General features: G+C 48.0%; 8 protein-coding genes across 8 annotated transcripts; 5 read left to right on the plus strand and 3 right to left on the minus strand.

Moving 5' to 3' along the window:
- Positions 1 to 699: 699 nt before the first annotated feature.
- Positions 700 to 3,636, minus strand: F4817DRAFT_358634 (uncharacterized protein; the record flags this gene model as incomplete). Its single annotated transcript, XM_049306053.1, has 4 exons — positions 700 to 1,394; positions 1,548 to 3,032; positions 3,066 to 3,311; positions 3,603 to 3,636. The coding sequence occupies 4 exons, from the start codon at positions 3,634 to 3,636 to the stop codon at positions 700 to 702; spliced, it is 2,460 nt and encodes an 819-aa protein (XP_049159314.1).
- A 219-nt stretch (positions 3,637 to 3,855) lies between these two features.
- F4817DRAFT_104159 (ATP synthase delta chain) lies at positions 3,856 to 5,638 on the minus strand. Its single transcript, XM_049297375.1, has 5 exons — positions 4,792 to 5,638; positions 4,702 to 4,731; positions 4,424 to 4,577; positions 4,187 to 4,365; positions 3,856 to 4,108 (listed from the first exon to the last, which is right to left on the minus strand). The coding sequence occupies exons 1-5, from the start codon at positions 4,900 to 4,902 to the stop codon at positions 4,076 to 4,078; spliced, it is 507 nt and encodes a 168-aa protein (XP_049159315.1). The 5' UTR covers positions 4,903 to 5,638; the 3' UTR covers positions 3,856 to 4,075.
- A 3,915-nt stretch (positions 5,639 to 9,553) lies between these two features.
- F4817DRAFT_104331 (uncharacterized protein) lies at positions 9,554 to 12,739 on the plus strand. Its single transcript, XM_049297377.1, has one exon. It carries the CDS (start codon positions 9,957 to 9,959, stop codon positions 12,243 to 12,245), a length of 2,289 nt encoding a protein of 762 aa, XP_049159316.1. The 5' UTR covers positions 9,554 to 9,956; the 3' UTR covers positions 12,246 to 12,739.
- Positions 12,740 to 13,209: 470 nt separating this feature from the next.
- F4817DRAFT_104249 (GTP-binding protein-like protein) lies at positions 13,210 to 14,791 on the plus strand. The gene is made up of 6 exons (XM_049297376.1): positions 13,210 to 13,389; positions 13,476 to 13,579; positions 13,710 to 13,749; positions 13,815 to 13,880; positions 13,942 to 14,241; positions 14,303 to 14,791. Exons 1-6 carry the CDS (start codon positions 13,371 to 13,373, stop codon positions 14,341 to 14,343), a joined length of 570 nt encoding a protein of 189 aa, XP_049159317.1. The 5' UTR covers positions 13,210 to 13,370; the 3' UTR covers positions 14,344 to 14,791.
- An 857-nt stretch (positions 14,792 to 15,648) lies between these two features.
- On the plus strand, positions 15,649 to 18,615 carry F4817DRAFT_337124 (patatin-like phospholipase domain-containing protein). The gene is made up of 2 exons (XM_049303249.1): positions 15,649 to 16,955; positions 17,031 to 18,615. The coding sequence occupies exons 1-2, from the start codon at positions 15,965 to 15,967 to the stop codon at positions 18,344 to 18,346; spliced, it is 2,307 nt and encodes a 768-aa protein (XP_049159318.1). The 5' UTR covers positions 15,649 to 15,964; the 3' UTR covers positions 18,347 to 18,615.
- A 748-nt stretch (positions 18,616 to 19,363) lies between these two features.
- F4817DRAFT_337125 (aromatic compound dioxygenase) lies at positions 19,364 to 21,024 on the plus strand. Its single transcript, XM_049303250.1, has 2 exons — positions 19,364 to 19,599; positions 19,659 to 21,024. Exon 2 carries the CDS (start codon positions 20,012 to 20,014, stop codon positions 20,708 to 20,710), a length of 699 nt encoding a protein of 232 aa, XP_049159319.1. The 5' UTR covers positions 19,364 to 19,599; positions 19,659 to 20,011; the 3' UTR covers positions 20,711 to 21,024.
- Positions 21,025 to 21,205: 181 nt separating this feature from the next.
- On the plus strand, positions 21,206 to 23,818 carry F4817DRAFT_337127 (uncharacterized protein). The gene is made up of 2 exons (XM_049303251.1): positions 21,206 to 21,624; positions 21,693 to 23,818. The coding sequence occupies exons 1-2, from the start codon at positions 21,487 to 21,489 to the stop codon at positions 23,358 to 23,360; spliced, it is 1,806 nt and encodes a 601-aa protein (XP_049159320.1). The 5' UTR covers positions 21,206 to 21,486; the 3' UTR covers positions 23,361 to 23,818.
- A 763-nt stretch (positions 23,819 to 24,581) lies between these two features.
- On the minus strand, positions 24,582 to 25,816 carry F4817DRAFT_337128 (uncharacterized protein). The gene has a single exon (XM_049303252.1). It carries the CDS (start codon positions 25,751 to 25,753, stop codon positions 24,875 to 24,877), a length of 879 nt encoding a protein of 292 aa, XP_049159321.1. The 5' UTR covers positions 25,754 to 25,816; the 3' UTR covers positions 24,582 to 24,874.
- Positions 25,817 to 27,493: the final 1,677 nt, after the last annotated feature.

A 27,493-nucleotide genomic window follows, 5' to 3' on the forward strand; every position in this document is an offset into this window, starting at 1 on the left:
TTCACGTCACACATAGTACCTACACTGCAGCAATACCCCTAATCCGTATCCGACACACGGTCATAACGCCTCCTCCCAAGAGCGCCCATTCCACTATATATAAACAGAATCTTGAATGACTACCTACATATTACCCAATCCGAAAGTATCGTCTCGGCAGAACGGCGTACATGAAGGAACGAACATTGGAAAATTACTTGGCTGTCAGTGACTCTTCGTACGGTCGTTCTATATATAAGTAAAGACGTAATACATACTGTGGCTGGCCGTAAGAGGAACTTGATACATGAGCAGTAGGATTCGATGAACATTAGGACGAAGAACTAAGCAATACAGGTAGGTGTACCTAGGTAAAGTAGGAAAGGCTAGAGCTATGAAACTACGACATCTTTAGGGCATAAAATGGGTTTGCAAGAAGGCTTGAAGTAACACTACTCAATTCTGTAGTCGAAATTAACAGTCCTAGTTTCCCGGCAAGAACCACTAGACATTATTAATTCCTGTTGATTAAAGGTTGCATGGAAGCCGAATACTGGTCTAACGATGACGACTGACGATTGACCCAACGGCCGCTGAGTGGTAACCTGTATACCACTATGGCCCCGTCTTCATTAATGGAACCTCCCAGTATCTTGACCCCGTTCTCTCCCTCCCTACCCCCCCCCTGAACGCCTAGGTGTTCAGCCTCAAAATACCGTATTATTCGACTGTTTGGGTTAAGTCCGTATTAATAACCAAGTCATCCCTGCCCTTCAAATGCATAACAATCGTGACCCCCTCGATCCCCAGGTCATCCTCCTCATTCGCGATGTTCTCGTCAGCCCGTCTTGCATAATCAATATCTGCCCCCCTAAGGGAAGCCCTAGTAGATAGCTCTGCTTTCAGTAAGCGAATCTCAGCTGTCAGTGCTAGATAGCGGCTCTTCCAGCTACAATCGTGGTTTGGGGGCGGGATGGGACTAGGCCGGTGAACTTCGAACTCCGAAGTTGCACCAGTGATTGTGATAGACGATTCTCTATCTTCAGGTTCCAGCATTGCACTCCTACTTTCAAACATTCCGTGTTCGTCCATATCACGTAGGATCTGTCGTGGCTGCAGAGGTGACCGGCTGGCAAGAGTCGTAGTACTCAATGGAGAACGTCCATTCTCGCGTACTGTACGGGTGTCATCTCGGAGATAAACACGTCCATTTTCAGGATCGCTGGATTGAATCCGAGGTTGTTCATGCACGAAGCTGCGAGGGCGTTTGGAACCCTCTAGACTATGCTGCGAGTGGGAGATATCCGAACGAGCGAGTGGGGGGCTACGATATGTATTTCGAGAGTATCTAGTATCTTCGACCTGAAGGTGTGTTGGACGGCGTCTGTCATGCGAGGATCCCCGCCGATTTTCCGCTGGCGAAGTTTTTGTATGGGTATCTGCCTCAAAGCTTGCTCTGGACGACAAATGTTGGGAAGAATGATCCTGCTAGGACTCTGGTCTTTGGTGTTGCGTGATATGCAAAGCTGTTGGAGGCGAAGGAGCAGAAATCCGTAAGAAATCGTTACTCGAGCTGGTTAACATATTGGACGAATCCTTTTCAGGGTTTGGTCCATGAACTAGACTCTGTGAATGATTTACCCTTTCTCCCTCTAGGTTCATTACATCAACGTGTAACGAACGCCCGTAGTTTCCGACATCGATATGGTGTAGCCTAGACCGAGCGTCGCCTGCTTCTTTACTCGGCGCTTGTAACCATGATGGTGGACTGAATACACGGCTCTTTGGTAAAGATTTCCTACCTCGGGCGTCAGGTCCAATCCCTTTCGCCGTGTTTGCTGTATATGCTCTACTGGCAGCCTCGCCCCTGGTCACGGCATGATTGTCTGCAATATCGTGGCTATTCTCATATCCTCGATCGGTGTATGAAGCACATTCGGTTTCGATAGATTTGAACTCTTGGCGTTGGCCTGTGATACCGTATCCAGCCTCATCGACAGCTTTACCCGAACGATTACTATGTAGGTGCCGAATTCCTCGATTAGCGCCACTAGTAATATGTTCTGCAACATGATAGGGCGTTTGGAGACCTGCAAAATGATGCCGATGAATTGTATCATATGGGGGTCGTAACGTATCTTTCCTAGACTGTAGGCTCGGTGGATGAGCGACGGAAGGGTTGTCTGATACCAGTGATTCTCTGGGGGAGCCCCCATGCTTTTCGACCTCTTCACTTCGGTGCAGAGCACAAGTGATGCTATGTCGGTACGGGTAATGCCCGGCATGTGTCGCTCTACACATGGGATTATCACATTCTACATGGCTATTAGATACTTCATGATCCCTGCCACCTATCTGCAGTTGGGGCCTGTAGCAATGATAATGTCGAATAGCTAATGGCTCAGGAACGTGGGATTCTGTAGTTGATTCTACCCTCTCCTTGTCACCGACCACAAAAGGATTCTGCTTCACTGAGCGAACAGGCAAACCCGGTGGTAAGTCTGGCCCCCCTGATACAAGAGTTGCAGTAGGTAGTGCCGCGGGTTGTGCTGGCTTCTCACTGCCTATATTTTTCGAAGTCACTGGCCGTAATTTAGCGGTGGCATTTTCTTGATAATGTGCATGAGATGGCTGATGTAAGACCGTATGCTGAGCGGATCGGTTATTGCTAGTCCTGTTAGACGATCGTGATACTTTCTGTGCTAATTGCACAGGCTCCGGGGTCGATAAGGCTGGTTGAGTATACTGTGCTTTATCCTGCCTGGTAGAGTGATTGTGGTTGTGCGAAAATGTTTTATGCCCCTTTTCAGTGCTCTTAGGGACCTCACATAGGCATTTTTCACATAAACGATGCCGACAAGATAAGCAATGAGTTTGCGACCAAGTTCGCGTAGAACAGACGTGGCAGATTCTGCAGAAGCGTCGGGGGCCGGCAGTCCTATCGCCTAAGAGAGATAGGTCTTCATCATCATCAGAAAACCAACCGGTTGGCCTCCTGATACCATGCTGCTCAAACAGTTCACGGGCAGACTGGCGTTGCTTGGCTTCAGTAGCTAGATGTGAGGTTTGAGATATTGTCGACGCACTCGAGGCCCTTGATGCTAAGGGGATATATTGTGGCGTCTCTAGGGATTGGATTGCCGATGGAGGGGGTCCGAAATTCGAATACGAAATCAAGTCGTCAAATGCCGAGGGGTGGTACAGTCGGGTATTCGGACCTGTGATATCATTCCTTGGACTACTAAGTGCGAAGTCGCTGGAGTAATTCGGACGATAATGCTGGCCCGATTTTGCAGGCCCCTGAACATTCTCAGTCAAGTTAGAGGTACTGACTGTAATAATAGGGCCTTGATCATGGCCACTCCGGTCACGCTCCAGGCCTGCGAGTGAATATGTAAGAGGACCAAGCCATGGTCTCGCAACATGAAAATATGAACCCGAATGCTGTCCCTAGCCAATCAGTACATATTTTCGTTCTCGGGCTGTAAACTCGGAGTCCTCCGGTAGACCATGGTGGGAATGAGTAAGGCGGTGAAGCCGGCGTATCCGCGATGAAACAGTTCCTTTCGGAATGATTCTTTGGGCCAACGATGCTGGTTCGTAAGCAGCGGATACGTTTGTACTCGTTAGAGGGTCACCCCATGAGCAGGTCGACATGTTTAACAGCTAAGATGTTGATCTTAAATCTATGACTAACAGCAGGAGTCGGCCACGACAGTGGGTTGCCACTATAATAAAATAACCAATATTCGATATACTCGTGGTGGTTGAGAGGAAGATGGTTTAGGTTGACCACAGGCATAGGTTAGATGTAGATACCTTAGGTACCTACCTTACTTACTAAGGTAGACTCCTAAGGTAGACTTAAATAGTATAGAAATAGCAAGGTTTTAACTATAAACCCTAGCGAGAAAAGGTAGGGAAGCTGTAGGAAGAAATAAGGCAAGCACTGATATGAATAGCGGAAAGTACTATAACGTCTAGTAGACCTTAAGCATGTTCAGTTCGTGCTATTAGGCGGCTTTGTGATATGGAGCATGTTCATGATATACAGGTTGCCATTTAACTTTCTCTCCCCTTTTCTCTAAGACATGATCTATTTGAGAACAGCTTGCAAGCTCTCCAGAACCTGTGGATATATTAGCAATCATTTGATCGAGATTCGAACGGTTATATATATATGGTTGTATATATATCTATAACATACCTCTAGCTCAATCTTGGCTTCCGCAATGTCCTGCTCACTTCCGCTACCGTTCGCAACCTTTTGTGCTTCGGCGATCTGTGCCTTAACAGCTTCTGCGCTGAAATCTTCAAGAGGGTATCCCTCGACAGCGTTGATGCTTAGAACCGAGTTGGGCTGCACGACGGCAAAGCCACCGGAGACTGTTATAGGGTTAGATTTAAAGCTATATTTTGGTACCGTATTTCTTGTGTTACGTACGGAAGAATTGCTTGCTGCTACCGCTCTCCTCTACAACCTCGATCAGACCTGGCTTCAATTGCTCAATCGAAGGCACGTGGTTGGCAAGAACACCCATTTCTCCAGACTCGGCAGGGATGTTGACTTGGACAACATCTTGGGACTTGTATATAGACTATTGCGGGAATTAGCCAGCTATAATGTATTGTATTGTATTGTAGCGTGCGGTAATTAGGATTATGTGTCCTCGATGGTAATATTTCGAGGATGATACGGTACGGCGGGGTTAAATCTCATACCTGATGAGGGAGGGACAAGCTCAGCTTAATCTAGGGCAAGAATTAGCAACAGACTTAGCACAAGAATAGATACCGACTGAGAAGACGAACCTTGTCGGATGCGGCTTCAGCGTAGGTCCTTCGCTGAAGGGGCTGAATAGGGAGTCGCATAGCTGCGGGACGAGCCCTAAGGGCTGCGCGAGCGACACGGAGAGTGTTCATGATGACTAGTGCTGCCAATTGAGGAATACGCGACAGGGCAAGCTCACGATGATCGTTGGCTTGAAGCAATTTCGAAGTTGTCGGGCTTTCGGCAGAGAATTGAGTCTAGCCTCATTTGGTATGGTTAAAGCACGTGACTTTAAGGCATCCGACTTTGACAGACAGACAGACAGGCAGACAGACAGAGTCGACAGAATAGTAAATCACATGTTTGAGTGATCCACTTTAGTCATCAAGCCACACCTCAAGCTGGCTGGGAACCTTATTGTAGCACATGAGTGATCACTTACAACAAATAGATGGCATGATATCTTAAATCTTGGTATCCGTATTCAAAAGCCAATTACTTCTCTTACTTCTTGTTTCATGGGAACCTCCGGAAATAACCCAAGAATGCACGATAGAATTCATGGTTAAGATATCTACTATCTACACCGGTTAATTATAATGCCGCTTGTTCTACACTACAAACATTAGGTAGTAAAGTGACATCGCTGTCAAAACGTGGCGGGTTGGGTTCTGAACAAAGTAGTCTCGTTAAAGCGAACTCTGCCCTGCCAAGCGAGGATCATCAATTGATTTCGAGTTGTATGCCAGGATCAATGAATCTCTGTACAACTCAAGCTTTCAATATGCCTAGGTTAAATACGTAGCTAGGCTGCGAAATAATGCATTCTCATTAGCGCGCTAATTTATTAGAAGGTGTTTACTGAAACTCCGTCTATTGCATCATTGCTTGATTTGTGGTTCATTATGCTTCCGAGTCTAATTCTAGCATCTTATTTAATGTTACTCAACTAGGCCGAGGCCCCCAAATTATCGCTAGACTAAATGATGACCCTTAAAACTGCGGATTTGAGTAGAGACCCTGGAGGATCCTACATACATCTAAGCGGATGTCACACATCTATCAAACATCACGAGTGAGGGGATAGACTGCACATAGTAGTATATCAAACAAGGATTTGGACCCTGCCACGCCTCACCCATGTATACAGCAGGAATAAAGACGCGAACCGTCAACGGAGAATTGGCCATGCTAGGTTTAGTATTTTTTACCACGCGCTGATGCCGCCTTTAGTAGTACGAATAAGCTTGATGGGCAGTTTTGAATGCGGGGTCCTCGAAGCTAGTATGTATCTGCATACATACTACGGAATACGTATGTAGTGTACTACTATGGAGATCTAACATGCTAGGCTGAATGTGGGAGGGAGGGGATTCGATCCTCCTTACCGTAGCAGGAAGGGCAAGATCACAAGTACGAATTTGACTAGGCATCGCCCGCCGCTACTGTCTGATCACCAAGTGACCAGAGCGACAATAGCAACGATGGACAGAACGGTTGCAGCTTGGGCTGCGCTTCAACTCATCAGCTAATCTTGAGAGGAGCGAATAGATATCGCAAGATATAGTCAGGCTACCCCTCAAGACAGCAAGCCGATGAAGAGCGTGCCTCAAACCGTATGTTGAAGCAGATCAACCCCCTTTCGTTCTTAAAAGAGGGATTCTTGGGGTCTATATCCGTCTTATACGCCGTACGATGTTGCCCAACGACACACATTTCATTGGCGGAACTGTCGATGGGATTTGGAGAAACACATCACGTCGACTACCCAAAAGTCTCACATGTCCCAGCAGCGCAAAACTAACACGTGTTTTGCAAAAGCTGCACTCCAATTTGATTTTGAGATCAACGACGACACAATAAGGTGAAACCCTAGTGGTGGTCCAACATTTCTTTCTGATGTCAGAGAGCATGATGGTGTGAGTAATAGAGTTACATATGAGGCAAGCGAAGAAACCCCCATGCCACTGACGATATACTTCTATTGTCCCGAGTACCCGCGGGTGTGGCCCAAATTAGGTTGCGTGCTGCAGCTTGCAGACGTGCTGCGTAACGGTACCAAATGTCATGCTGGACCCAGGAGGGCAATGTCGAATCGATACTCAACGAATCACAATGCTGCGTAGAGCCGGGGCAACGGATCTGGTATGTATCATACTGTCCTGCACTGTACAACATATTCCTCTCTGTGACGAACTATTTCGTCCTCGTAGGGCTCATTATCTTACGTCTTACGTTTCCCAGGATCTGTTTACTTTGGTTTGGGAAGAGTCGGGACGAGACCTTGCTAGAAGAACTTTTAAGACCTCGTAAAGCGCTGAGAGTTCACCGCCTGTCCGAAGCGAACCAACCCTTTTTTTATATAGGGGGTTATGCAATGATACGATACACATAAGCGTCTAGGTTTGGCGTACCTACATTTTACCTACATTAGTATGTAGTTAGTCGGTAGGAGATTGCTGAGAGTATCATTACACAACTTTCGGCATAAGCGAAAGGGTGGTGGGTTAGACGACAGGCTCATGTACGGTTGCATCCGGATTCTTTATCTGCATCTGCATCTTGATTAAAGAGTCTTCTAGATATCAATAATAAGAAGCACTTTGGAAAAAGGATGTCGTAAGAATCCGGTCATCCATTTATTAAAAGAATGCTCACACACACAAACAAACAAACACACAACGAAAAACAAGTTATTATTCGCATTAATTCATTATAATGAATAGCCTGTTAATAGGGGCTTGGCCACGGACACTGTGAACTTAAAGAATATGAGCGGTTTATGGAAAAAGGGGATGATGCTATTATTCTTCCCCGACAGACCAACAATGAAAAAGTTTTTCTAGCCTGCAAATAAGAAATTTGCATTGCTTTAGATCAACTAGACTGTTAATGTACATAGCCGACGAGTTTCACTATCTAATCGAAGCGACGTGGTGCGCGAAATTAAGAAGAAGAGAAAAAAAAAATTGCTAGTTCAAAAAGTGGTTCACTGCCCGGCGATCGCGTAGAACATACGGATCTGTAGATATTCAGCCCGGCGTTCATGTACCCTACGGCTTAACAAAATAAGGGAGATTACTTGCAGGTCCAGATGCGCCCGGACATTTTTTTTTTCTTTCAAGAGCGGCCTCGGCCCCTTGTACTACTACGCACGACCTCCACGCACAACCTCCACGCACAACCTCCACGCTTGCTTTGTTATGCCATGATATGTTATGTACAATGTATTGCAATTGTACAGCAATAGCCCAAGTCATAATGCATATGTACATACATTTAGATGAGGAAAAAGCGAAATCGGCATTCTATTCCCATTGTGCTGGGAAAGGAAATGCTACCGTAGAAATCAGGATGTAAACGGCCTACTCATCCGGCATAGTTCTAGGTGGTCGCCAATTCATTTATTTCGCAATAATCAAATCATCTACAAAGGCAAGTAATACATACGTACATTAGGTACATACACTAATATATCGATGTACATACCTACATAGGTATATATGCACCGTACGATATGTATGTACATTAGTGTAGGCGCATGTGGTAATTATTCAATACATGTACATACATGTAAGTCAGAGGCATGTAAGCAAGTACCATCGACACACGTTACCTACTACCTACCGCCTACGACCGCCTCGTCTTGTCGTTTTGACCGGGGGTTTCTCGGTGATGAATGGCTGCCGGGCTGGCGCTGATGCTGCATCGATAAAAAAAGACTGAATTGAAAAGGCAAAAAAGGACAGGGGAGTACCCAGTCTTCGTAGATCCCCGCCCGTAATCCACGTTCAAAGCCAAGATTCCAAGCCTTCATTATCCGCCACTAGCAGCAATCATTCCCACAGTGTCGTCACGCACGGAGTACGGGGTCACGGTACGTGCTCTGCTGGTACCGTGAGTCCTAGGCTTTTTTTTGCTAGGTTCAATGTTCGCTATGTGGTTCGTTCGTTAGCTCTGACTAAACTCAAATGACAGGTACGGTACTACTTAGGTACTACATCTTAGTACAACCGTGAGCGTCTGATAGGGAAGTCGCCATTTGCCTTTTTTTCATTATGTACAATACATGGTATGTTAGGTACAATTTAGAACCAGTTAAGTTGCACATACCGACTATTTCTAAAGCTTGGTTCTCGGTTTCCCAGTCGTTTACTTTTTCCACCGCTCTAGAGTTGCGCCGTGTGGTGATCAAATTCTTCTTTTACTTACCTAGTACCTGTTTTCTACTTATTCTACCTAGTGTAGTATCCCACAGTTCCTAGAAAGTATCCACATGCAAACAAACCATCAAGAACGCAGAACCAGATCCCGTAGCCTTTGGTTCATCCTCATAGGGTCTTCCCCTCCCCATTCCCGATTCCTGAATTCTCAGTTTCTAGTTTCTAGTTTCTGGTTTTTAGTTTCTATTTCTATTGCCTCCTTCTCCCACCTTCTGCTGAGAATCTTTATTTCCCAAGTAGCCCGTCGTTGAGTCCTTAGGGTTCAGGGTCGGGACTCACTGCCTCTCAGATATTTGCGATCCGACCTTGGTACTACGTTCAACCAATATTCATCTACGTCTCCCTTAGCACACAGACACGGCAAACGGCAAAGCCTCGACGTCATATTTTAGTGACGGCCAAGAGTTTCCAAGACTCCTAAGCCTCTATGCTCAGCTGAGCCAATTTTATTCTGCCGCTTGAGGGAGATCATCTTTTTGATTGCTGACGGACTATCATTTACTCTGTCTCGGAGTCATAAGTCAATACTTCAACTCAACACAATTGCCACCCACTTAAGACGTCGCCTTACCTTCGCCGACTGCCACTTTCTACCTAGTGAGCTTCCCTAGGAGCAGATACGAAACAACCCTTCACCCTTTCAAACCCTTCGTCAAATCTTCGAATGCTATTCGCGACATCATGGGACGACAATTATAGCGAAACGGTCCCTAGGGACAAATACCACAAATCTTCTTGTTGGGGACTTGGTCTGCATTCTGTAGCCTCCGAAATATTCAACGAAAACATTAAACAAAATTCTCTAAACTAGCCACATTTCTACCATAAATACCGCATTTTACGAAATTAAGACAGCACGCTGTAAGGGACTGTAGAAGGCGTACTTTGGAGACGTACCAATTGGCCGACGGTACATCCAAGGATTTTGAACCGCGCAAAGTTCCTATCGTGTATACGAAATCACAGTTGCTATCACCGTCAGTATGGCGAACGATTTAATTCACGACTCGACCGGCGCGAATCTGCTGGCTTTCGCCGCGCGTGGGGCGGGCATGCAACATGTACCGGAAGACGAGGCTGCGGCTGAAGTTGACGAACCTCCCGATAATAGACGTTCACGTCCGGAGACCCAATTTAAGCGGAGTGTCATACGAAAAACAGCGGATAATTCCGAATCTCTTCTAACGAAAGCCCTTCATCATTCAGAGGAGGATACTATTAATTTGAGTTTCGACTCATCACGGCGACGTTCAATGAATAGCAACGTCAGCCTCGCATCTACTGCCGACCTTACCAGCGACACTGGCTTTACAAGCCCCGCGCGCACAAACACACCCAGTCCGCCGCCACCTGTAATATCACTTCCACGGTTGAACACGGACCTATATTTCGATGCGAAACCCAAATTTACTCCGCATCGTAACCCCCAACAACCCATGCATGTGGCCGCTTTGAGTAAGCCAGTGGGAAGCAATGGGTTGCCAAAGGATCCTACAGTAGAAGCTTTGACCAAAAAGCGCTGCATTTCATTCGCGTGTGGACAAAAATCCGATACTACGAAACCACCATCTCTGCAGTCAGTTGAGTCCAAGCCACCAGTAAACGAGAAGCCGCAGAGGAAATCTTGCATAAAATTTGCATGTCCTGCAAAGCTAGCTCCTCGGACACCACCGAAGCAAGATACGCAGCAGGCCGTACTCACCTCAGCCATTGCATCACTGAAGGAAAGCAATGGTTCTCCTGTTACTGTGCGTAAGCTTCGGTCGTCTTCCGCTACACGCGGGCGGTCGCTTAGGTCATTAACCCCGCGGCCGTCATCGCGAAGCCCAATGCCAGTTCGGTCGGCCAAGTATTTGACCGCGAACCCAAATGATTTGAATAGCGAGTCTTCTCGTTTTCATGAGTTTGCTAGTGACGAGCCGCAAGAGGAGGATTGGATCCGTCTGAATCTTCCACCACCTGGCCGTCGATTAACTATTAACGATACACTGAAGAAGGAAAATGAGATTCGGCGGTTAGGAAAAGAAGCCGAAGAGGAAGAATTGGAAGAGGAGGAAGATGAAGAGGCGGAGGAGCTAAACGATGACGACGATGAAGAGGATGAGGATGAAGAGGACGAAGTAGACCTTCCGGATGAGACTATAGAGGAAGATGAGATAGACGACGGGTACGAGGTCGACAACCAGTCGGGCTATGGATCTGACGACGACTTTTCGGATGGTTACAATACCGACAACGAAATCGGATTTGCTGATTCTGATGATGACAATGACAGCGGGAATCTGGATTTGTGGACTCCTAGTCGTGGTCCGGTTCAAAACTCCGGAAATACGCCTATCTTCCGTCGACTATCTATGACGGGTAACCGGTCTGATTCATCATCGTCTTCCGATATGCCCAATCCCCCGACCAGGACATCACGAGAGAAGCCTCGTCGGATTAAGATGCGACCTGGTACACCAGAGTTGCCCGATAGTACCGATTTCGTTTGTGGTACGCTCGATGAGGACCGTGCGCTAGAGGATGCTTATATCTCGTGCATAGCCGCGAGGCGACGCGAGAAGCTTCATCCAATTCCTCAAGATATCGACCCAAGCTTCCCGACGTCCGAGCCGGAAGATGAGGATATTGAACTTAATATCCCTGTCCGCGAGAGTGATGGTCACCTATCTGAGGACCCGTATGACATTGAGAATGGTGCTGAGCGACGAAGAAGAAAGATCGACCAGATATCGCCTCGACGATATCATTCTCCTCCACCTAAGCGTCACCACTCTCCCCCAAAGCCGCGAGGCCGGTCGCCCAAGCGTCTTTTCGACGGGTGTTCACCTCGTCGACTGGTCTCACCGGCTCCAGGCCCTGTGGTACAGTCCCCTCCGTCATCATTGGTTCACGATGCGAACCGTGGAAGGCATGAATTCAAGACTCTTGCTTTTCGGCCTGGATTGACGCATACCAAGTCACTCCCACGAGCTCCTGCAATGTTCCCGCATCATCTCAAGGGCCATCGTCGACCGGGCAAGTCTTCGGGCGCTACAACGAAACGTCACGTACGAGGTGCGATTGACATTGTCAAAGGCCTCGAACAGAAGCGCCAGCGCCGGAAAGAGAAATTTAAGGAGAAGTATTTTCAGAAACACTGCAACAAGGCGCGAAAAGGCCAGGTTATTGAGAAGAAGCCTCAGCCTGGCCAGGGCGCCGAGAGGATGCGAGAAATCGGATTACTCATGGCTGGGAAGCTAGGCCCGGACCAGTTCGTCCTGTCCATCTAGTGGAGGCTTTGCTACGGCTACTGAGTGCAGGATTGCATTGTTCACTATAATCCTTCATTGCATCTATTTTTGTTTTATAGACGGACTCGGTATCATTGGTGCTGAGACCGTTATTGTACATAGTTTTTATTTTTCTCTCGTTCTTCATGAACTTTGGCGGGTCGATATTCTCGCAGGACAATGCATACTTCGCATTTCACGGCACAGGGGCGGGCAGCATTGGTCATTCATGATACCACTTGGGAACGGCACATTAGGCATTAACGGCGGCGGCGATCTGGTTATATACTTGAAATTGAGCATATTTGTTGACACATGATTGCCTGTTTGCTCGTGCATTTGGATATGAAATGGATGAAATAGTTTATGATGATGATGATTATCTGATGGGAATGGCAATTCAATATAGTATACACTGCTCTGCTCATACTGTCTACATTAGATACGATCTTGCGCGCAATAGTACATAGATTTGTGAAATGATGCCAAAGCCCGATGGGATTTTAGAAGTTGCATACTGCATCTGCATGCAGTTTTCATCCGGGATGTGTTCGTTGTTAGCGAGTATCGGTGTCACCGTCACCGGTATTCGTGATAAACATCGGCTTAATCATGGCTTTTACTGATGCTCATAGTAAACTTGCGATGTACTAAGTCACGTTTATACTGTATGCCCATATCAGCAGTTGCGAGAAGGGCGCTTAGTTTCGATTGGGCTTACCTAGGTACCTTATGTCATTATTATGATGATATCAGGTGGCTTTTATCAGAATATTTTCCGCATTGTCTTCTTCGAGTCTGATATGTGGCTCCATAAATCCGCATGGGCGGGTACGTACCTATGTACACGTTGTCACCTTATGTACGTACATTAAGGTTAGGTGTGTACTTAGCCATATGTGGCTAGCGAATGTGGCTTGATAGCCGCAAGTGCTAGGTTCCAGGTTGTCCTTAACATCATTCAATTTTCTTGGGGACGGCCTCGGACCTTATATCATTCACCTATCGTCCGCCCATCTCCGCGAACATCCTACGAAGACAGCACACCTTCGATTCAAGAGTGCACCCTTACGTCTACCAAACTCGACTATTTTTGTCTAATTACAGCTACCGAATACTGTCAAGATGTGGATTGTCCAGTGGTGTTAGTTCCCTTCCTAGCTCGCGAGTCTTATCAAAACGATCCGATCCTTCGGAATGGATGGTCATGGCTGACGTTTTTGTCTGTAGTCTACGATGTCCTCTCGTCGCTTGGTCTGATGAACAAGCATGCCAAGCTGCTGTTCCTTGGCCTCGACAACGCGGGAAAGACGACTCTACTACACATGCTGAAGGTTCGTCGGTGGTTCCGTTTCTCCCCGCGCCCCGAGTCGGTGTCCTATATCGTACCCGGACAACCTCTCGAGTCTGCTGGAGCTTGCGTTTTTTATCATGGATGGGAAGGCTAACGATATGGAATTATAGAATGACCGAGTTGCCATCCTACAGCCTACCCTACATCCCAGTATGTCGCTTATGGCTATACGATAATTGTTGAGCGCACGTGTCAGTCTACTAACACTACGCTAGCATCCGAAGAACTTGCGATTGGAAACGTGCGCTTCACCACCTTCGATCTAGGTGGTCACCAGCAAGGTATGCTTTACGGCGCCGTTATGACACGTTAAATTTCGACTAACAGGATGATCTCGTCTAGCCCGTCGGTTGTGGAAGGACTACTTCCCGGAAGTCAACGGAATTGTCTTCCTAGTCGACGCCATGGACCACGAGCGTCTGCCCGAGTCCAAGGCCGAACTCGACGCCCTTCTGTCCATGGAGGAGCTCGCCAAGGTCCCTTTCGTCATCCTCGGAAACAAGATCGACCACCCCAATGCCGTGTCCGAGGACCAGCTCCGCCACGAACTGGGCTTGTATCAGACGACTGGAAAGGGCAAGGTCCCATTGGAGGGAATCCGGCCCATTGAGGTCTTCATGTGCTCCGTGGTGATGAGGCAAGGTTCGTCGCACCAGACTCGCTTCCGACGTAGTTCCGGAGGATCAAAACTAACATCTGATAGGATACGGCGAGGGTATAAGATGGCTTTCCCAGTACGTCTAGACGGCAATTAAAAGGAGGGAGAGTAGCGTGTGGCGATATATGACGAGATCAGGGGACGAGACGAGCATGCGAATTGAGACGATGCGATGGCCGTCTGGGAAACAACCGGAGTTCTTTGACAGCATACTACCTTACTACCATACCGAAGTTCGATGTTTTCCGGGATATTTCATTGGAGTCAATGGCTAGAGGCATTTGCCAGATCGCAATAATGAATTGAGCATTACCCACTTCTCACCGCCCGAGTGCCGTTGGTTGTTCTTGGGTCTTTTGCACATCTATGAATAAGAAGTTTTCTACTGTTATTTTGTTTTTATATATAGCGGCTTGTTCAGAAAATCGAGTTAACCCGTATTACTGCACTATTTCTTTATTTCTTGCATTGGCGATCTATCATCAGCTTTGGTTTTATTAGTCGCCTATCAACATAATCTCTAGGCTTATTAGAGCTCCTGACTCGGGTTTGACGGCTTAATTACGAGTACCTGATTTGACATTAGGAGCTTCTATAGACACGCAGGGTAAGTAAATCAGTATTACCTAAACCTAGATGGCGCCGAGGTCCCGATAGTCTTCCCAATATATTAGTCTGCTTAACAGTTTCCGAGTACCTAGGTAGCCGGTGTCCAATGCGGCTCAGTGAGGCTCATTCATTACCCAAGCCCCCGGGAAATTAGCTGACGGCTACGCGGATAGCTCGAAGGTAAGGGGGTTGATCACTTTTGGCATTTGGGCCGTATTCATGGAATATCGGCCAAGTTATTAAATCAAAGCAAATTAAACCCTGATATGGAGTTTGAATAGCCTCAAAGATATTCAATATCCACTCAACCCGTGAAATGTCAACTTTGGTTGGCCGGAATAAGCGAATGTCGTTTTTTATGGGCCAATCAGATTAGGGGGTTTTCAGGTTACTTACATACAGTACATGCTGGGTACGTACCATGGCTAGGTACTTACCAGCGTGCTCAGAATCAATTCTTCTTATTTCTGATATCGTCGACGTCGCACGACATACAATAGTATCGGTGCAGAATATGGACATACATTACATATGTAGGTGTATACGGCACAGCCAGACCTCGGCGTGGCCAGAAACCGCGGGTTATCGGGATTCTTCTAGAATAATATAACGTTGCTGCAGCGTGCAGCGGATGTCTCCGCGCTTTCAGCTCAACAGTTTCCAAAGTACCCGAGTACCTTACCTAACCTACATTTGTATGGATGCATAAAGCAAACGACGCTCGGACCAATAGAAATCATTCATACATGGTAGTGTACAACGCGGCGCGGGACGGGCTTCGACGTCATTTCGCCCAAGTTACCTAATACATGTCATTCCACCCCAGATGCTGCGACTGGAGGCATTCGTTTTTTTCCCGTGTCTTTTTTTGAGGTGCCACAGGTTGTAACTCGCGAGATTAATTCATGTACATATTTGATGTATTGGTGGCTATACAGAGTTCCGTTATTTATTTCTAAACCGAGGTACACACTCACCCTCTCTTTTTCTCTCCCTAATCCCGCTAGGATCGCCGTTGCATACATATTATAGTATACAATTACACACCCTTAATCATTATAATCATGTCCATTGGCATCGCACGTCAAGACGGCGAGCATGGCATATGAATCCCCTTCCTCCTCCTCCTCTAAACCTAAGGTGACCTTCCTTACTGGTAGGCGCCATCACAATTATGGCTTCCCTCCTGAAGCTTTCGATTACACGAGACTACCTGACGTCGATCGCGAATTTCTCCCACCCGAACACCTCGCCGCTTTCGCTGCCGCCCTGAACGCTCCCGAACCAGCAAATGGCGTAACAGATGATACCGCGTCGTTGAAAAGCCCTATTACAAGAAGCTCGGGTAGTCTGGAGCTAACACGGTCCGGTTCAGTAGCATCTGTCGATACTACGGCCCCCTTTCCCGAGGGCGCCACGACCCAGAATGGCTCCCAGAGCGGCATGTTCATCACGGCGCAGAACGACTGGGCTCCGGTGAACGAAAAAGTATCTAAACACGGTCGCAGAAAGAAGAGGAAAAAGACCACGCTAGGCCGTCGCACCGTAGACGAGACTCGGGAAGGTTACCTATATGGGCTGCTAAAATGGCCGCTCCTCTTCTTCGTGGGTATGTGGATTATAGGACTAGCCGCATCGTATCTATGGACGCGGTTCTACATCTTCGTATACGAATACTTCATCGCCTGGAGAGGGAAACGGGAAAAGCTGCGCCAGAACATGAGAGCTGCTAGCAGTTACCAGGAATGGGTCAAGGCGGCCAAAGAGCTGGATTCGTTCCTAGGAAATTCGCAATGGAAGGAAGAAAACGAGTTCGCGTACTACGACTCCAAGACGGTCCGGCGCGTCTGGGAGCAACTCCGCAAACATCGGAAAGCTGCCGAGGCGCAGGAAGCAAAACTGGCGGGTGCGCCTGGGTATGAAAAGGGGGATGTATCTGGGAAGGGTGAACATCGCAAAACGGTCGAAGAGCTGAAGGCTTTGACGGAAGCCTGCGTGAAGAATAACTTTGTCGGAGTAGAGAATCCCAGGCTTTACAGCCAGACATATTACGGGACTAAAAACTTGGTTCAAAATTTCGTAGATGAAGGTTCGCTAGGCCCCCTTTCTGAAGCCCATAACTGTAGTAACACGTTGATATAGTAAAGCTAACATAACTACTTAGTGGAGAAGAGCGTACGCTTCCTGGTCCATACCAAACAGCTATCGTTGGAAGAAAAGCGGGCAATATTCAAACGAATGCACGCAAACTTCGGACGCACTGCGTTATGTCTGTCTGGCGGTGCCTCTTTCGCATACTACCACTTCGGCGTTGTCAAAGCGCTGCTCGACGCAGACTTACTACCAGACGTCATTACAGGCACGAGCGGCGGCGCTTTAGTAGCATCTCTCGTAGCGACACGGACTAACGACGAGTTGAAACAGCTGTTAGTGCCCGCGCTGGCGCATAAGATCAAAGCTTGCTCCGAGCCGATCAGCACCTGGTTCCCGCGATGGTGGAAGACGGGTGCGCGATTCGATTCCGTCGAATGGGCGCGCCAGAGTAGTTGGTGGTCCCGCGGGTCGACGACGTTTAGGGAGGCGTACCAGCGCACGGGAAGGATACTCAATGTTAGTTGCATTCCCGCCGATCCACACTCGCCGACCATCCTCTGCAACTACCTCACGTCGCCCGACTGCGTCATCTGGTCTGCCGTCTTAGCATCTGCCGCCGTTCCCGGGATCCAGAATCCTGTAGTTCTCATGATGAAGAACCCAGATGGCTCGCTGGTACCGTATTCGTTTGGTCACAAGTGGAAAGACGGCAGTTTGCGGACGGATATACCTATTAAGGCACTTAATCTACACTTCAACGTCAATTTCACCATCGTCAGCCAAGTCAACCCGCACATATCCCTATTCTTCTTCTCGTCCAGAGGCACAGTCGGGTCCCCCGTAACCCACCGCAAGGGCCGCGGCTGGCGTGGCGGATACCTAGGCTCCGCAACAGAACAGTACGTAAAACTAGACCTAGCAAAATGGCTCAAGGTCCTTAAACATCTGGAACTCCTCCCACGGCCCCTCGGCCAGGACTGGTCGCAAGTCTGGCTACAACAATTCAGCGGGACCATTACGCTCTGGCCACGGACACATGCCAGCGACTTCCTGCACATACTATCGGACCCCGACATGGATAGGCTAGCGCGCATGCTGCACGAGGGCCAGCAGAGCGCGTTCCCGAAGCTCAAGTTCATCGGGAATAGGTTGAAAGTCGAGCGGCTGATTGAGCAGGGCAGACGGGAGACGCTGGCAGGGGTCAGGAGAGGCAGTATTGAGAGTATCATCGACGAGGAGGATTTAAGGGGGTTACTGAAAGGGGGCGGTGGGACTACAGATGATGAGACGACCGAGGGGACGGAGGATGTAGATGAGGAAGCTGTTGAAGACGGGGATGCAGAGGTTAGATTTGAAAGTGCGGAGAAGGGTGTAAAGACGGATTAGAAGATGATGCTGTGAACCGTGGTTCTGTATTTTATAATTTGTTTCTCTCGGTCAAGCGTGAGGTGCATAGTGTAGGTAGGGTATGTATACATAGGTAGGAGTTGGTCGATGATTCCCCGTGCCTTGGCCGAAGAAGTAGAAGGGAGAGTGGCCAGGTAGGTACCTAATTAGCATTATTTAGATTTAGCTGGGGTTCTCTATCGGATCTAGGTTAGGGACTTGAAATCATGGGAAATATAAGAAGTTCAAATATAATGAGTTCTCTGTAATAATTAGAAATATCTTAGTTATGGTAGCTTAGGCTCACCCGTCTCCTTTATGTGATGACCTTTCGTTCACCATAGATTCAGTGCTAAGTAGAAGATCGTGAGTGGTATATCGTCGGATTGCCATCGGCTTGGAATAGCACAATTATGGTCAGATTATGCGGCCCGGAAATTACCACGTGTTGAGGTAGCGGAGTCATATGTAAAGAGGGTTTGAAGCCACCGCGGCCCGTCCCGCTGCGCCTTATGCAACATGGTACAGTATAAGCCAACAGTAAAACGCTACGACTATAAGAAAGAGCTTCATTCCGTGGGAAGACGACGCCGTCCAAACAAGCTAGAGACCACGACATGGTTGATGATGCATTCAAACGCTCATATGAGCAGGTTATCAATACGGTGGGACGGTAATGACGAAGATAGCTGACCGCCGTGTCTGGTTTCATATGTGGGACGGAGGTTGCTTTCGTCATTGACTACATCCTAATACCTACTCAGAATTCTACGAGGCCATGAAGAGGGCTCGTGCTAGACATTCTTGTCCTGCATCTAACCATACTCCATATGTGCTCAGCCGCGGATTATCATCCACTCGTAAGTCTATTCTGCGAGAGTCGCCCTGGTTTTAGGATATGGATTGGTGACGCCTTGTTTTGACGGGTACTTGCGATGTTAGCTTGTCATGATGGAAAAAAAGAAAAGGGGACATGGCAAAAATTGGGGGGATGGCCCTTGCCACTAGGCATCAGTCCCCGGTTTCAACTCTTTGAGGAACACCACGTCTGCTCGTGTAGCTTTGCTCTACATGTACGCGTGTAGTCGTACTCGGCTCTTCTCTTACTCTCAGTGTGTTTGGGAGTACCAGTTCGTAGGTATAAATTCCCGTCCACGGACGGTAAACGAAGTATATTTTAAACGTTCCAAGTCTATCCAACCCTAGATATTTGCTTCCTCTCGGATATACTTTCATCTAGATCACGTAGTTCTCTATAGACCTCCTAGGTAAGTACAGCAAGCTTATTAGGCCGGGCATATGGTTGACTTACCGGCAAACAGCTGCTGCATATTTACTGGATAGTCGGCGGATTGACAAGTGGGATTGGTCGTGCTACAACATGGTGCTTACCAAGAAAGAAAACGGAACGGACGGGGCCGCCGCGAAAGCCAAATACGACCCGGAGTTCACAGACAATGTCATTGCCGCTACGGGTTCGAAGGCCCATCCTCGTCTAAAGGAGATCATGCCAAGCCTTCTACGGCACCTACACGACTTTGCTCGGGACGTAGACTTGACAGTCGCGGAGTTGATGGCTGGCATTGAACTAGTAAGTCAACTTGGCGCCGGCTAGAAATCCAAGAGACTGCTGACATATCATCATAGATAAACGAGGCAGGCCGCATGTCTACCGACAAGCGTAACGAGACGGGTTTGCTATGCGATATCCTCGGCCTAGAATCTCTCGTAGACGAAATCACATCTAAATTGCTCCTCGAAAGCAGCGAATCTGGGGCGGTTACGCCTTCGACCGTCCTCGGGCCTTTCTACCGAAAAGATGCGCCGCTTCTGCCCAACGGCAGCAGCATCATATACACAGCGCCGGACTCATCCTGGTACCTACAAGCCGAGAAGTGGCTAACACACCTATCGGGGCGAGTGTTGAGCGCGTCGACGGGGAAACCAGCGCCAGGCGCCGTCGTAGACATCTGGCAGGCGGCCCCGAACGGGCTATACGAGCAGCAGGACCCAGCGCAGCCAGACATGAATCTACGAGGACGCTTCCAGACGGACGAGCTAGGCCGGTATGCGGTATACTGCGTGCGCCCGTCCGCGTACCAGGTCGCGCCAGACGGGCCCGCCGGGCGCCTGCTCGAGCTGCTCGACCGCCACCCGTACCGGCCTGCGCACATACACTTCGTGATAACGGCGCCGGGGTTCCGGGCCCTGACCACGCAGGTGTTCGACCGCGAGGACGTGTATATTAAAGACGATACGGTCTTCGCCGTTAAGGATGAGCTGCTGGTGAGTTTTGAGCCGCGCGAGGGAGACGAGAAGGCCCGCTGGACGGTGAAGTATGATTTTGTACTGAGTGAGGCATGAGGAATAGATGGATTATGTATTTGTGTTGGTGGTTGATCAGTAGGAGAGGGGCGTGTTAGTACTTGCGTTTGTATAGTCCCTTGTTGTTTCGAAGGGTTTATTTGGGGTCAGTATACGTAGTATGCCTATTAGAAGAAACCGAATGGCTGGTATTAGTAGTTTGCTTTTACCCTAGTTATAGGTATGAATCCTATAGGTGTGACGTCTACCCTCAAGGGGATAGCTAATCACTCTTTAAATAGATGTAGCTCATACAATGATAAGTGTCAAGAGGTCCTCTTATTATGTGGTGAGAATTAAAGAGGTATGCTGATTCTAATAGTCTCTGTGTCACATAAATCCAGGCTCATAGTGCTTCAATAAGATGTATGAATATAAATCACCAATAGGACTGCAAGAAATATATATGAACGGAAGAAGAAAAAAGGTACGTACCGGGTTTAAAACGTGGCAGAAGTCTGTTTGCGGCCACAGCTTCTCTCCAGCAGGGCTGCAGCTGTGACGGCTCTTGCCGCTAAAAGATAAAAAGGGTTTCTCCTACCTGAAAAGTCCAGGGCAAGCTGGTAGCTACCCCGAGTGCCTTGCCTTGCTTTTTTAGAACACTAAAAGACCTAACTTAAGAGACACCTATTCGTCATCAAAGCCAAAAGCTTGTAACCTACCTACCTATTATTCTTGTTCATAATGTTCATTTAAACATGTCGCCTAATCCGCCAAGGTAACCAGGAGTCTATGTCTATTTACTTCTACCAAGTTAATCAAACTTCGCTGCGACAATGGCGAAGCACATCCCTACCGCGAAGATCACCCTCACCTATCCCCTCTATTCATGCGACTTCGACCCGACAGATCCCAACCAGCTCGTCGTCGCAGGAGGTGGCGGCCCTGGACGAAATGGTGTGGGGAATAAAATAGTAAGGAATCGCACATAATCATACTCCAGCTTTTTGTATTTCGATGGGTTAACTAGGGGATATGTTAGACCGTTCTCAACACCTCTAACCCGGAAGAGCTATCGGAAGTCGCCGAGCTCGAACTTAGCAAAACCGAAGACAACGTCACGACACTCGCCATCGGTCCTCGAAGAGATAGGTCCTTGACCGTATTTGCCGGCGTCAATTCAAGCCCGGAAGAGATTAAGAAGGGGAAGAATGAGCATTTTCGTATTTTCGGTATCGACGAACCCGCTAAATCGGCCAAGACTAGCGGTGTAAGGGTTTCCATTTCCGAGGTCGCGCGCCATGCGCTGTTCGTGCATAAGGATACAAGCGCCTACCAAAGACTCCTCCGACTGTCCCACCCGTACGAAAACCTCCCACAATTAGGTGCCGCCGCCACAGGACTGTCCAAGCAACCCGAGATTGCGCTTTTCGATGTACCATACGAAGGAGGCGGGAGGTGGAAACCGAGGGGTAGGCTGGATATCCCTAAAGAAGCAATGGACTTAGACGTCGTTCAGACGGGGCCCGACACATACCAATTGGCATATTGCGACGATCACGAAATATTTACCGTCGAAGTATCCAAGGAGGAAATATCGGAGCCCAAATGCGTATATACTATTACCCCAGATGAAGATGCTACAGCTAAGGCGTCGTTCAAATCTTTGCGCTACTTGACACCTGGCTTCCTGATCACAGTAGTCAACAAGCCTAACTCCCAGGGAGTTGCGCTACATGGTTACCGCCTGCCTGCGAAAGAGCAAGATAATGCTCGTCTAACGATCAAAGCTAGGCTCCCAAAGGGTGTCTCTAAGGCAACAGGCCTTGCAGTGAGGAATTTATCGCCAACTTCGTCCCCGGCGGATGAGACGGGCGAGACCCAATTCGTAGTCGCGGTTGCAGGGAACGATGCTTCAATATCGCTCTTCACGTTAGAACATAAATCCGCTGCTAGGGTAGTCCTCCTCGCAGACCTGGCGCCCTTCCAAGTGCTCAAAGGTGTTCATCCTTCAAATATAACCGGGCTCTCGTTTTCCCCATTTTTGCCGCCAAAATCAGCGTCAAAAGAGAGCGCCGAACTTACCGTCAAGCTGGCTAGCGTCGGTGTCGGTTTCACGACAGTAGTGCACAGCATACCGCTTAAAAAGCATGTTGATAAGTCTGTCGCGAAAGAAAATGGAGAGCCTTCAAGCCCGTCGCGCTACGTAGTTGCGCTGAAATCTAAGGGCCAATCACCGGTCACACCTATCGCACTTGTTACAATTGTGATACTTCTCCTTGCTTTGATCGGGCAGGTCCTGCTCGAGGCGAAAGATATCGGCAATCCCGTCCTCGGGATCAGGCCTTATCTGCCTACGTCGTGGACGCAGCCCTTGCGCAAAGTCCCCGCGACCAACGAAAAGTCGATCAAGGATTTACTATTGGACGCTAACGCACATCATACCCAGCCGCTCGTGATTCGACATGACGAAACCGGGGAAGCGGACCCTCGGGGTCTGCCCCCTCTACACGTTGGTATCCACGACGAAGAGGTCCACGGCCCCGCCACATCGTGGGAAAACCTAAGCCCCGACGAACAGCAGCTCTGGAAGGATCGCCTAAAGAAGACGGGCCATTGGTTCGAGGATATGGGCGAGTCCATCTTCAAGGGCGTGCTTTTCGGCGAAATAGGCGGCGCTATCGGGAATATAATCGGAGAAGCGCTATAGCGGTTTCTTTAATATGTTACGCTGCTACGTCTATACGTGGGAAATGAAACGAGGGAAGAAGGCCATGTCATGTTCATGAATCTTCTTCGAGATGATTATTATGCTACGAAGAATGCAGGATGTATGATGTGATATGTATAAAAGTCGATTATTTGGAAAATATAAATAATTATGTTAACCCCTTGTGCGCAACAGGAATTTGTATGAGCTTGGCGGTTTGCTTCATTATGAAAGAGAAATAAGATAGCAAGCTCCAATGCTGTCGTATTATACAGAGGAAACTAATATAACTTGAATGCCTCTTCATAGCAGGCCTGTACTCTTGATCTTAGGCAAGAGCGAACAGTTCTATGTCGTCGTGAGATGTCCTAGATGTGACAATTATCTTGTAGGTCCTGGACTTGGGAAGACGGCATAAAGCATTCTCGGTCGAGTCTAGGGAATTTGGAGAATGTTGGATATGATGGCCATTCTTAAACGAACACGTCACTGTCATGTTAGTGGAGCTGGTGGGTTGGTATATGGATACGGATTCGTCTATTCTCGCGAAGATTTGTTATGGGGCGGCGAAATTGCGATGGCTTAGTGAAGATTCGGGTCTGCGATGGTATGCGCGAAAAGTATAAGCATATTTCGAGTAAAGGTACTATTATCGTGGGGAATTACTTTATTTTTTTATTTTTTTCGAGTGCTAGAAGGCAGTCTTGTCGATGTTTGCTTCCCTTGTATGTTAGGGATCGTGTTGCGCGGAGTGAGAGCCAGGAGTTTAGCTTATAGTATTGGTGACTGTATTGACCCATGCCCCATTTAAGAATAGGGGGGAGGTGTATCCTTCTTATATAGATCTGGTATCTAGCTGCTGCCCTACGGGGTAACCTTATTATACCCTGACGATATAGTAAACCTTCTGACTACCTAGCTTCGATTGCCATTCGTCTATTAGAGCCTCGTTGAACTATATATTATCTTAGTCACGCTATTAGCGAGGTACTTGTAGAAATTAAATGAGTCCTCGAGGGTGGTAAGCTTGTTCTCCTAAAGATCGACCGTAGCAGAAAAGCTTAACTCCTGCGTTGCCGATATTCGCTCCTATAACGGAATCCTCCAAGGCGGTTGATGAGTTCTTGAATACGGACGTGATAATACATTGTATGTAAGTTGGGAAATATATTAAACATTATAATTAATCGGAAACTATGGAAAGTATCTAATTTCTCCAGATCTGATCGCCGCCAGATTAGGTACCTCATATAGCATATGATGATGCTGTGTAATATATCTAGGTCCCTTGGGTAGGTAGTTTGTCGCAAATTGTTCCTCTGGAATATACGTGAAATGCCGAAGATGAATGGGTTAGAAAGTGATCTTTAGTTGCGATGATAAGATCGTTTATATCATTGAAAGCTTGTTGTTCAATATGAACACTGTTGGCTCATCACCGGTTGTATCGGTGGACTCATTGCTTGAACCTCCAGTTTGATAGTCGGATTTGATTAACGATCCATCTTCCCAGATCAATAGTGAAGCTTCAGCGCCCGGCCCATAAGATCCGGGGCTGTCTTGTTGATTTCCTCCAAGTAGAGGTCAAGCGTCTGCGACGGAGAAGGAGGGCTTAAAACCGCCCTAACTTCGACGTCCATACTGAACCAGATCTGGAGCATAACAAACAACCACTCGGTGTTATCCTCATCCAAGAGCTCCATCGCTCTCGCATATCGCAGCTTCGTTCGAACGAATTGCATCGGTCTGTTCTCGTCGAAGGCAATCTCCCGGAGACTCAGCTTGCCATGCTCGAACTTGACTGCTGCCACGGCCGGGTTGAGGCGGAACCGGCGTTCCAAGTCCACTAGTATCTCGGGTAGGCCCGCGAGTCGAAGGGCCCGTCGATCGACGCGGGTTAGCTCGTGGCTCCACCACATAGCTGCCGAGCCGTTTAGTAGGGTCTCGAGCCATTGCAAGATTTGCCTCTCGTTGGCTGCGGCTGTGGCAGGGTCTTGCAGGAAAGATTCGATGTGCTCGACGAAGAGGTCCACGTCGGTAAAGACCAAGGTGCAGCCATCGGTCACCATGCCCGCGCCCCGCTCGTCAAGGTGACTGGGGTTGAACCGGCCGATATCATCTCGATCGAGCTGTGGGACTGCTGAGGTTCTGGAGATAGACTGGGGGGTCTGTTCAACGGGGCTTGGCTTTGCTGCGTGCTGAATGGGCTGTATGGCTGGCTTGTTTGCATCGATGGATTCCTGTAGATGCAGCAGTATATCGGTTGCCTGCTTCGTGAGATCAGCCATCTGGTTTTTGAGGTTATCCCTTTCTTGGGACAGATGGTGGATCTGAGTAGCGAAGTATCGAGTCATATCGAGGATCACGTTGTGGCCAGAAAGAGGTTCTAGCATGCATAAGAAAGAGGAAGCATCGGTTTGCTCTTCGGTAGCCTTAGTCTTTTGACAGGTCGTTAGCTGAGGCTGTTTGACAGCTTGGTTATTAGCCAATTGATTGGCGAGCTCGCCAACGTCTTTCTTAGTGGATTGAGCCATCGCGGTCGAACCAACGTAGTAGACTTATTGGAGATGCAAGGCGTTGAGACCTGGTTTGAGTTTTACAAAGCTGTATGTGTGAAAAATGCGAGTTTAAATATAAGGGAGTCCTAAGACGAGTGACTAAGTTGTTTGCTCGACTTGCTCGTTGCTAAGATAGTTCTTGAGGCTATAACCACGTCAGGTATCCATGCCAGGTGCTGGCGGTCGTCTGCCGGCAGCGATCTGGGAATAGGCTAACTTGAAACATAATCCTCACACTTGGAGGCTTCTTTGTCGTTGGATACGACTGACTCATGGCAATTTCATGACGCTGTAAGAGGCAACGCCAGTCATCTCTCAAGTTCAACGGCTGGATACTACTGCGAGGGCCAAATGGATGATTTGGTACTTAGATTAAGAGAATACCATCATAATGTCTATATCGGGGAATATACAAAAGCGTGTCTATCGCCATTGTGGTGCGTGAATAATGTAATGTTGAGTTGATAGCTCTGGAGACCCATGAGATTGGTACGAAAGGAGATCACAGGTACTTGCCCGGTTGAAAATGGGTTCATAGCAATATCAATTTTATTCTATATAGATCTATATGAGGTAGTCTACCTCATAGGCAATTCTTTGATATACTTGAGTTAACTAACTATATGGCGAACTTAGAGCTTTCATCTTTAGCAAGCCTCTTGCAATGATATGTCTAACCAGCACATGTTCTTGAAGCAACTCTGAAATACTGTCCGTATAGGAGGTATGTATTAATGGGCCAATTTACTCCAGTATCTCTACGTAATTACCCAAAACCCATAGCTACCTAAATAAGGATAAGTACCTAATTTGATAGGCCATCTAACACGATTATTAGGTGCAGCAGCACGGAGACCAAACCAGCCGGCGAAGGGACGCTTCTGTAAGCCATGTTTGGATCTTATCGTAGGTCCGGAAACACTTCACCAGCATGGAGACGGCCTCCCCATCATAAAAAGGGGGATTACATTCCAACTTCGGGTCTTGCTTTTGGCCGTGGTCTACTGAGAGAAAATATTAGTTGATGCTGGTATATCATTGGACCTTTGATCGCACCAGAACCGGTTATAGATAGGAACCCGAACGGCTGAGAACGAAAGGGGGTATCATCGGGGAGTATATATTGCTTGATAATATGTCGATGACGTTGACACAGTCTTAGGTGCCGTAGTAATGGGCTGTTTATATTTTGCATATTTTGGAGACGCATGGGAGGAGAGCATGAGGACGTAGGAATAAGCATCATATGATTTGGCGTCTCCTCCCCCCCCCCCCCCGTCGTGCATATGCGAGTTTCGACCTCAGGGTCTCCATGTGTCTTCTTCATGCTACAGTAGTATCATACAAGTAGCTGGCCCTATCACTTGGATATTTCTCTTGGCGAGGTATAGCTGCAGCCGGTAAAACGTATGTATGTCGTAAGGCCGTATAGCTTAGTCCTCGTACTAAGCAGATCCCGACTCCTATCGGTCCCCATCGCCAGCTCCGCATTACCAATGATTACGACAAGCTGGAGAACAATACAGACCGACATATTCGTCAGCCACACGTGCATGCTGCATGCTACCATACGTA

This window comes from Daldinia loculata (genome assembly GCF_022478755.1).
Source record: "Daldinia loculata strain CBS 113971 unplaced genomic scaffold F4817scaffold_23, whole genome shotgun sequence".
Taxonomy (NCBI): domain Eukaryota; kingdom Fungi; phylum Ascomycota; class Sordariomycetes; order Xylariales; family Hypoxylaceae; genus Daldinia; species Daldinia loculata.